The sequence below is a fragment of the Hibiscus syriacus genome, unplaced genomic scaffold (genome assembly GCF_006381635.1).
Source record: "Hibiscus syriacus cultivar Baekdansim isolate YM2019G1 unplaced genomic scaffold, ASM638163v2 tig00110482_pilon, whole genome shotgun sequence".
Classification (NCBI taxonomy): Eukaryota; Viridiplantae; Streptophyta; class Magnoliopsida; order Malvales; family Malvaceae; genus Hibiscus; species Hibiscus syriacus.
The window spans coordinates 1,221,145-1,230,428 of NW_024062758.1; the positions used below are offsets into that span (position 1 = coordinate 1,221,145).

Consider the following 9,284-nt stretch of genomic DNA (forward strand, 5'->3'; position numbering starts at 1 on the left):
TAATATTTCAATTTATGTGATTTTATCTTCTTGTACTTTCAATTTATGTCATTTTATTTTCTTTTCTTTTACAATATGTGACTTTCTTTTATTGTTTTTCATTTAATGTTTAAGATTAATTATTTTTGATTTAGGCTTTCTTGTTATTAAGATTTTATTTTTAAACTAAACCATAAATCATTTAAACAATAAAACCCTAAACCATTTAAACAACTAAAACCTTAAACCACTATCTAAAAACCTTAAACCCTTCTAACATAAACAAAAACCAGTGAAAAAAATCTTAAAACCGGGATAAAAAACGCATATCCCATGACGCTGCTTCAACGTCACATCCCCCAGAACGTGCCTTTCACCGTGGTGCTATATCAGCATAAACCTACGAAAAATGCACCCCTTGCAACACACCTTTCCTCCACCTCAGAAAGGTGTGTTTCACACAACGCGCCTCTACCTCTATCAATCAGAAAAGATGCTAGTTTGTTACATATTCGATAAACAATACTAAATTGGTGTTATTTAATTTTTTGAGTGTCTTTTAAGTAAAATTGCCCTTATTATTATTAGATAACAGTTCAACTTTTTTTAATAAATTAAATGCAGGGTAAATTGGGCTCAAAGCCCATACGTTTTCCAATTCACTCCTCTCCCTTCACTTCCAATTCAATTCCCAACAAACCCTAAAGAAATATATATTTAAAATCAGAAAATAAGGAAAAACGGAATTCCCTCGTCAATTCCAACTCCCATGCTTCACTTCCCATAATATCTGAACCCACCGGGAATTGCCATGACCGATCACCACCCCCGGTTCGACCAAATCCGGTCCACTTCCCAGATCCTCAAACAAACCGCCGTGCATATCACCGCCCACTCTTTCACATTCATTTCCCTCGCTTTTCTCCTCTTCTCTTTCCGTTCCTTAGTCGAATCCGGTTCCCTCCTCACTTTCTTTATCGACAATGACCTCGCTCTCAAATCCCTTCTTTCCCGCCTCGATTTTCCCCTTTCCCACCCGCACGCGCGTCTTCACCCCGCTCACCGTCACACGCGTCGTCCTTTCCTTCACCTCACCCGTGTCGGTACTCTCGACGATGACTTATTTTCTTCCGACGACGATCACTCGGACCGCTCCCTCTTCGGTTCTTACCCAAATCGTCCTATCAATGGCACGCCGTTGATTCTTTCCAACTTCGACCCTCAATTGGGGTTCTCGCGTTTAGTAACGGATAACGGGATTGTGTTGCCGGAAATTGTTCGTTACGGAATCAAATTCAAGACTACGTCGTTCGAATATGAAAAGAATGAAGGGGAACAACAAGAGGAAAGGAGTGAGGATGTTCGGTTCGTTTATACAGGATTGGGCCGTCAAGATGCAGCGACGCTCTTTTTTCTTGTCAGCTTGTTATCGTTTTCGTATGGATGGGTAATTCTAGGGTTTACAACGATTTACTCTTTGGTTTTGGGTGTTCTCTTTGTTACAATTGTTAATGATTTGATTGGAAGATTTGACTCTTTCTTTGGTGCTTTTTGGGTTGGGTCAAAATGGGTTTGAAAAGGCTCGCTGGTTTCGTTTTAATGAAATGGGCGGTAAGGGACGCGGTGACTCAGCTTCTTGGGTTATGGTATTTCGGAGAAATTGATTATCAGAGGGAGGGAGGGAGAAGAGGGAGGGAGAAGAGGGAGGGAGGGAGAGAGAAAGAGATAATGTTTGCATACATGTACGAATCTATTACCAATAATTCAATAAGTTCATTCATTTTCAATCCTCCATGCATGTCTGTAATGACAATATCATAATGAAATCATCTAAAATCATAAAACCAAACATGTTTCCTATACTTCAATTAACCAGATCAAAGAAAAAATAAAGAGGCATTTAGACTTCTTCGTCTCCGATTGACAGTGGTTTGAACTTCTTCATTCGTTGACAATGGTGTTTGAAGTAGTTTCCACTGATAAATGGCGGCCATCGGCGTGGGTTTAGGTTTGTGAGGGTCACGATTTTAAAGAAGAGGGAGGTGTGCGGAGCAAAAAGATGGTGTTGGGTAGAAAACATATAAAAATTGGATAAATTAGAACTTTGTCCATGAATTATTTTGAATTTATAAAATGGTCTCTAATTAGTATTTTATCTAAAATTTAGGGGTTAAAGTAAAAAAATTAAACTCTTTTATTAACGTTTCACATCATCAAACTAATAGAATTTAATATTTCAGTGATCACATCTTAATTAAAACAAAACAAAAAAGATTGCGGATTATGTTTTTTAAATCGAGTCATCAAACTAAACTTGAATCATCCAAATTCAAACACAAATTATCATTATCGAAAATGGTTAGACAACATCTTGAATTAATCAACCCGTTTTGTATTATTATCACATTAAATAACCATTGGATGCAATGTTTCACCAACTATAAGAAAAAAAATATGGGTAAAAAATATTTTTACAAATTGTATGAATTTTATTTAAAAATAATTATATGAGTAGAAGCCAAATGACAGGGGTGTGCATATAGATCTTGTCTTCATCATTAAATACGATGAAATAAATATATGTTTAAAATTCTATATTTAAACATTTAAAAAAATGCATATTTAAACAATGTAATATTTAAGAATCTCATGATTAAGTTTATTGATTTTGAATTGTAAAATATACATTTAATTATAAATGTTTTTTTATATAAATTTAAGATAAATACAAGGTAGTATTTGTTTAAATAATCTCAATTATTTAATAATGAATAATCATATCCTTATATACACATTATTCAAATCCAACACCTCAAAAGATAACAACATATCTCTTAATAATTGAGATCACTTTATTTGTGATTCGTGCTTAAAAATGTCTTTGTTAAATGAAAATATCCCCATAAAAAATTTATCTTTTCTTAATTTATCTTACTTTTTAAAGCATGAAATTGAAGAAAATTAAATGGAAACTAAAAAATATTTTTTTAAATGTTATTATTACTATTTTGTATTAGTGTATTTTTAATAATATAAAATGATTTTAAGTAAGATATGTTCAAAATATTAATTAATTATAATAATGTATATATTTTTTACAAACACAAATATTTGAATTTAGATTATTTAGAAAGAAAAATATTTTCTTTTATTAATAAGATCAATTAATAGATTTATTTTGCATTAATGTATTAAAATGTCCCTTTAATTATCTTTTTTATTTTTAAATTTATTATAGGAATTTTATCCAAAAATCATCCAAAAAATTAACAAACACCGATTTGGTTCCGTTTATCGAAAACGTACCAAACTAACACCTTTTCTGACAAAATAGGGGGAGGCTCGTTGCATGAACGCGCCTTGTTGAGTTGGAAATAAGGCGCGTTGCAGGGGACACTTTTCAACTGAATTGGAGCCACTTGGGAAGGCACATTCCAGGAGGCGCGCCTTTGCAGGATTTTCGTGCCACGTGGGAAGGTGTGTTGCATGGTGCGCGTCTTTCATCCCGTCTATTACTCCCGCACATGATTATCGCCTAAACCCCTCCTTCTCTCCCTAATCAAGAAAGATATTTTACTCACTTGAAGTAAAAAAATCAAAAAATAATCGAGTCTTTTACTTCCAAAGCTTGAGTTTTTTTTGCTAAAATAGCAACTATTCTTACAGTTGTTTATTATGATTGCGAATCTTTAAGCATGTCTTTTAAAAATACATTCAACTCAACGAGTTGAAGTTGAAAATAGAAAGAAAGGTTAAACTCGAAAGTAATAGAAGAATATCTTCATTATATTATAAAATATCAGTAGCATGCGCAAGGTTTCATCTAAGCGATGATGTCAATCTTGTTGGTATGATTGAGACATACACTATCATTCTATATCTAATGTCGATTTGTTTGTAGAATTCGTTGGTCTCGACTTTGCTCGTATGGTTAAAGATGATGCTTCCAGCTCGAGTATCCCACCAACTAAGAAAATGATGAAGAAACAAAGGTAGATGATAGAGTCCCAGAAGCATGGTACCAATTTGTACGTAACGACAACAAGAAAAAACATGGACAATTGAAGAAACGAATATTACTTCTGACAAGTCTACTAATTACGAGGATTAAAACATCATAAAGAATAGTGGAATGTTTATGATTTTATTACTTTTTAAGGTGTGTATAAGGTTTATTATATTTATGTCCTTAACATAATATGTTAGGTTTATTGTTTTATGTCCTTAATGTAATGTTTATGGTTTGGGATTTAATGTATTGTTTATGGTTAAATGTATTACAATCTCAGCTTTAATTTAATTAGTTATACTAAGAAAAAATCTATTACAATATTACTTTCACAATTCTAAAAACAATAAAAGCAATTTTTAAAAATGTTATCACACAAGCAATATGTTTCTAGAATTCTTTCGATGTACGAAATGATATAATTCGGGAGATAGTAAAGATGGTGATGCTTCTAAAATGCATAATCTCTTTTTGCTTCATCATTAGATGCATTAGGTGAAGAGTGTGTATCCTTCATAGATATAATTAGTTCCCGAAAGAGACATGTTATATCTACATATAATTGACTGAAGTATGCATATAAATCTGACATAAAGGAAAGACTAATTTCACAAGAAGCGCTTTTACATTTTTTAAAGAATCTTTATCATGTCATAGTGTCTCGTCCCATCAAACATAATGGGATTGACGTGAATAGTGCCCCTACTATGAACATCATATTTGCATATAATTAACTGACGTATGTACAAAAAATATGACAAAATGGAAATGCTCGTTCCATAAGAAGCATTTTTCTTTTTCAGAGAATCTCTGTCATGTCATCGTGTCTATATATTCATTTTAATACTCAACAACTCATACTCTCAAACTATCAAACTCTATTTTCTCTGAAACTTTAAAACTCTCAAAATGGGTCGTAATTTTATTGTTGTTTATTATGATAGACAAATTCGACAATCTGAAAAGGGAGTTATTTTCGAATCAGATTATTATATCCCTTTAACATTCAAGAGAAATAGCACTCTTGAGGAGTTAACCACAAAAAATTCCTTAAAATCACAAGCTATTATAGAAATGTATTTAAACGACTTATTTTTGTTTGGGTCGACTTTTTACCAAGTTCGGGGAACAAGATCTTACTTGGATGCAAAACGATCATGTTTATCACCCAATATTAGTAGTAGATCTACAAAAAAAAGTTACAACATCAAATGGAACGTAGGTAACAAATTTTTCTTGCACCCGTGAATTATTTCATGTCATAGAAATGGCACGACCTCTTTAAGGGATTGAATCTAACTCTTTTAGAGTTAATCTACAGTAAATGTAATGTGATTGTAGGGTTTTTCAAGCTCTGAAGTATCTATGCTCCCATGTCATAGTTGCTTGCTTACATTCTCATTTGGACTATAAAAGTTATATTTATCTCGTATACCAACTTTCACAAGTATTCAAGGTATATGAATTTGAGTTTTCTCCATAGGTAATGAAAAAGACCCAAATGAGATTCAGACTTGACTTACAATTATACCAGATTCGTTGTTATTAAGGGAGTCAGGTCGTCCAAAATCTACTCGAATTCATTGAGATATGAATATTCGAGAGACATAAAAAAACAAAAGATGTGAACATTGTAGAACCTAGGTCACAACAATAAAAAAAATGTTGATTTCTTTTATCATCACTTAATCGTTGACCATTACTTATGTAATGGTATTTTCTAATATTTCAATTTATGTGATTTTATCTTCTTGTACTTTCAATTTATGTCATTTTATTTTATTTTCTTTTACAAGATGTGACTTTCTTTTATTGTTTTTCATTTAATGTTTAAGATTAATTATTTTCGATTTAGGTTTTCTTGTTATTAAGATTTTATTTTTAAACTAAACCATAAATCATTTAAACAATAAAACCCTAAACCATTTAAACAACTAAAACCTTAAACCACTATCTAAAAACCTTAAACCCTTCTAACATAAACAAAAACCAGTGAAAAAAATCTTAAAACCTGGATAAAAAACGCATATCCCATGACGCTGCTTCAACGTCACATCCCCCAGAACGTGCCTTTCACCGTGGTGCTATATCAGCATAAACCTACGAAAAATGCACCCCTTGCAACACACCTTTCCTCCACCTCAGAAAGGTGTGTTTCACACAACGCGCCTCTACCTCTATCAATTAGAAAAGATGCTAGTTTGTTACATATTCGATAAACAATACTAAATTGGTGTTATTTAATTTTTTGAGTGTCTTTTAAGTAAAATTGCCCTTATTATTATTAGATAACAGTTCAACTTTTTTTAATAAATTAAATGCACGGTAAATTGGGCTCAAAGCCCATACGTTTTCCAATTCACTCCTCTCCCTTCACTTCCAATTCAATTCCCAACGAACCCTAAAGAAATATATATTTAAAATCAGAAAATAAGGAAAAAAGGAATTCCCTCGTCAATTCCAACTCTCATGCTTCACTTCCCATAATATCTGAACCCACCGGGAATTGCCATGACCGATCACCACCCCCGGTTCGACCAAATCCGGTCCACTTCCCAGATCCTCAAACAAACCGCCGTGCATATCACCGCCCACTCTTTCACATTCCTTTCCCTCGCTTTTCTCCTCTTCTCTTTCCGTTCGTTAGTCGAATCCGGTTCCCTCCTCACTTCCTTTATCGACAATGACCTCGCTCTCAAATCCCTTCTTTCCCGCCTCGATTTTCCCCTTTCCCACCCGCACGCGCGTCTTCACCCCGCTCACCGTCACACGCGCCGTCCTTTCCTTCACCTCACCCGTGTCGGTACTCTCGACGATGACTTATTTTCTTCCGACGACGATCACTCGGACCGCTCCCTCTTCGGTTCTTACCCAAATCGTCCTATCAATGGCACGCCATTGATTCTTTCCAACTTCGACCCTCAATTGGGGTTCTCGCGTTTAGTAACGGATAACGGGATTGTGTTGCCGGAAATTGTTCGTTACGGAATCAAATTCAAGACTACGTCGTTCGAATATGAAAAGAATGAAGGGGAACAACAAGAGGAAAGGAGTGAGGATGTTCGGTTCGTTTATACAAGATTGGGCCGTCAAGATGCAGCGACGCTCTTTTTTCTTGTCAGCTTGTTATCGTTTTCGTATGGATGGGTAATTCTAGGGTTTACAACGATTTACTCTTTGGTTTTGGGTGTTCTCTTTGTTACAATTGTTAATGATTTGATTGGAAGATTTGACTCTTTCTTTGGTGCTTTTTGGGTTGGGTCAAAATGGGTTTGAAAAGGACGCCTTTTTCGTTTTAATGAAATGGGCGGTAAGGGACGCGGTGACTCAGCTTCTTGGGTTATGGTATTTCGGAGAAATTGATTATCACTACTCGATTTTCAAGCTTTTTGTTAGGCTAAAGTTGATGCCTTTTTCGGGCATCTCTCCTTGGATTAGGGGTTTCGATAAGGATATTTCAGGGTTTTTGTTTACATGGTTCTTGGTGGATACCTTAGTTTCATTTGTATTCTCATTAGCTGCTTGGATTGCCATTCTGGATTTGAGAAGAACTGGGAGGGAAATTATTAGAGAAGGTTTTTATTTGATGTCAACACTGTTGAGCCAAGCGATTCAGATCAAGTTCTACGAAGCTATCTTAGGTGGTTCTTTTGCTACGTGGGTTTTGACTTTTATAGGCGGGGAAGTTTTTGCTACTGCTGTTCAGGCGACTTTGGAGGTGTATTTCATGGTTGCTTGGTTGATATTCTACTTTGTGGCGAGGTGTAGGGAAGCTGATGCAGAGGGTAGGAGGTATGGTAGGAGGGAGTTGGAGGTTTTGATCGATGGACTTAGATGATACTCAAGTGGGAAAAAAATGGTTTGAAGTTACTTTTGCTGGTAGAATTTTCGATTGTGACATTAAAGATATTGGCAAGCATCTAAGACTTGTTGAATCTTCCTGTTTTTTGCAGTAGTAGTGATGCAATACTGCCATTGTTTTGTTTGGTGTAACAACCTGCCAATTCGTTGTATGTACTTGTTATTTTGTCACGAGGCAATACATTACTTCTGTATATTTTCCCAAAAATTGCTTTTGTGTATATCCTGTTGCAATCAATTGTTTTTTACTGCCTTGCAGTACTTGTTCCTTCCTGGTATCAATGAGAACGATGATGTTTTTTTCTTCTCATGCTCCAAATTGTGCTGATGCTGTTATATTTAGAGTATTTATTATCTTTGTGTTGTGGTCTTTTCCCTTATCTTCTTGCGTACATGGGAATGTGTATTTCTCCAGTTGTGCCGTACAAGTTTTTTTCTTGAGTTTACCCTACTTTTAATGGATATACTTCTGTAAGATGCTGACTGGAATATGTTATCCTCTTTAGAATGAGGAAAATATAATCCCTATAGATTTTGGAATGCTGGATAACCTTAGTAACCATGCTACTATTTTATAGGGTTGTTTTTTAACTTTGTAAACGAAACAATCAGGAGACTGACAAAGGTTGTTTATGAAACGTCTGATAAATGTTAAGTCAGTTGGTGAGGAGAGGAAAATAAGAGTATATATGAAAAGAACACCTCTGGTCTTGTCTAAATATCATATATGCTTGATTTGGCTATGAGTTATTTTATTTGTCCTAGAAAGAGCGGCAGGCATGCTGTTACATCTTGCATTTTATGCTGTAATACTAATGGGTAGATTATTGTGGTGGGACATGCAATTTTAGCAAATATTAGATGGTGTTTTTAGGCAAACGGCTGTGATAACAAGTGATAAAATCATCCAACATTGGCTAGATTAAGGCAATTTTTACAATTTTAACCTGTTTCCTGTTTGTGTTGGTGATTCTTTTAAAAGGTTTCAGAAAGTTGCTTGTAATTGACAACTTGTCGCTAAGTTGTGCAGTGGGGTGGAGTTCAATAATTTCGCTTTGTGAATGGATTTTTAAGGGATCTACATTAGAGAAATAAATCTAACAGACTTAATGATGATGGCCGGCTTAAATAGTTAGCATTATCCTCAAAATGGATTTCATTATTCCAATGTGGTCGGCTATTGGATGGAAGCATGTATGAAGCGCCTGTTTTGCAATGTAGCTGGACAAGTTCAAAGGTAATAGTCTTGGATTTTATATGGCCTTGCCATGTTACTGGCAATTGGTAATCTAAAGCTTTTGACTTTTGGAATATTGTTTCTCATATGGAGGATGATTTTATATAAGCCTTATCCATGCATATGCTCGTACCAAGTTTTCTGACAGTGTTCACTGTCATTTTTTATGATTATCAGATGCAAGTGCATATTAGTAAG

General features: G+C 34.6%; 2 protein-coding genes across 2 annotated transcripts; both read left to right on the forward strand.

The window, feature by feature from the left end:
• The first annotated feature begins 790 nt into the window (after window positions 1-790).
• Window positions 791-1,555, forward strand: LOC120128628. Its single transcript, XM_039146282.1, has one exon. The coding sequence runs from the start codon at window positions 791-793 to the stop codon at window positions 1,553-1,555; it is 765 nt and encodes a 254-aa protein (XP_039002213.1).
• Window positions 1,556-6,499: 4,944 nt separating this feature from the next.
• Window positions 6,500-7,826, forward strand: LOC120128629. The gene is made up of 2 exons (XM_039146283.1): window positions 6,500-7,135; window positions 7,269-7,826. The coding sequence occupies exons 1-2, from the start codon at window positions 6,500-6,502 to the stop codon at window positions 7,824-7,826; spliced, it is 1,194 nt and encodes a 397-aa protein (XP_039002214.1).
• The last annotated feature ends 1,458 nt before the right edge of the window (window positions 7,827-9,284 follow it).

Coding starts and splice junctions, on each gene's coding strand:
- LOC120128628 (XM_039146282.1), top strand. CDS start 791: ATGACCGATCACCACCCCCGGTTCGACCAAATCCGGTCCACTTCCCAG.
- LOC120128629 (XM_039146283.1), top strand. CDS start 6,500: ATGACCGATCACCACCCCCGGTTCGACCAAATCCGGTCCACTTCCCAG. Junction 7,136..7,268: donor TATCGTTTTCGTATGGATGG/GTAATTCTAGGG, acceptor GGGTTTGAAAAG/GACGCCTTTTTCGTTTTAAT.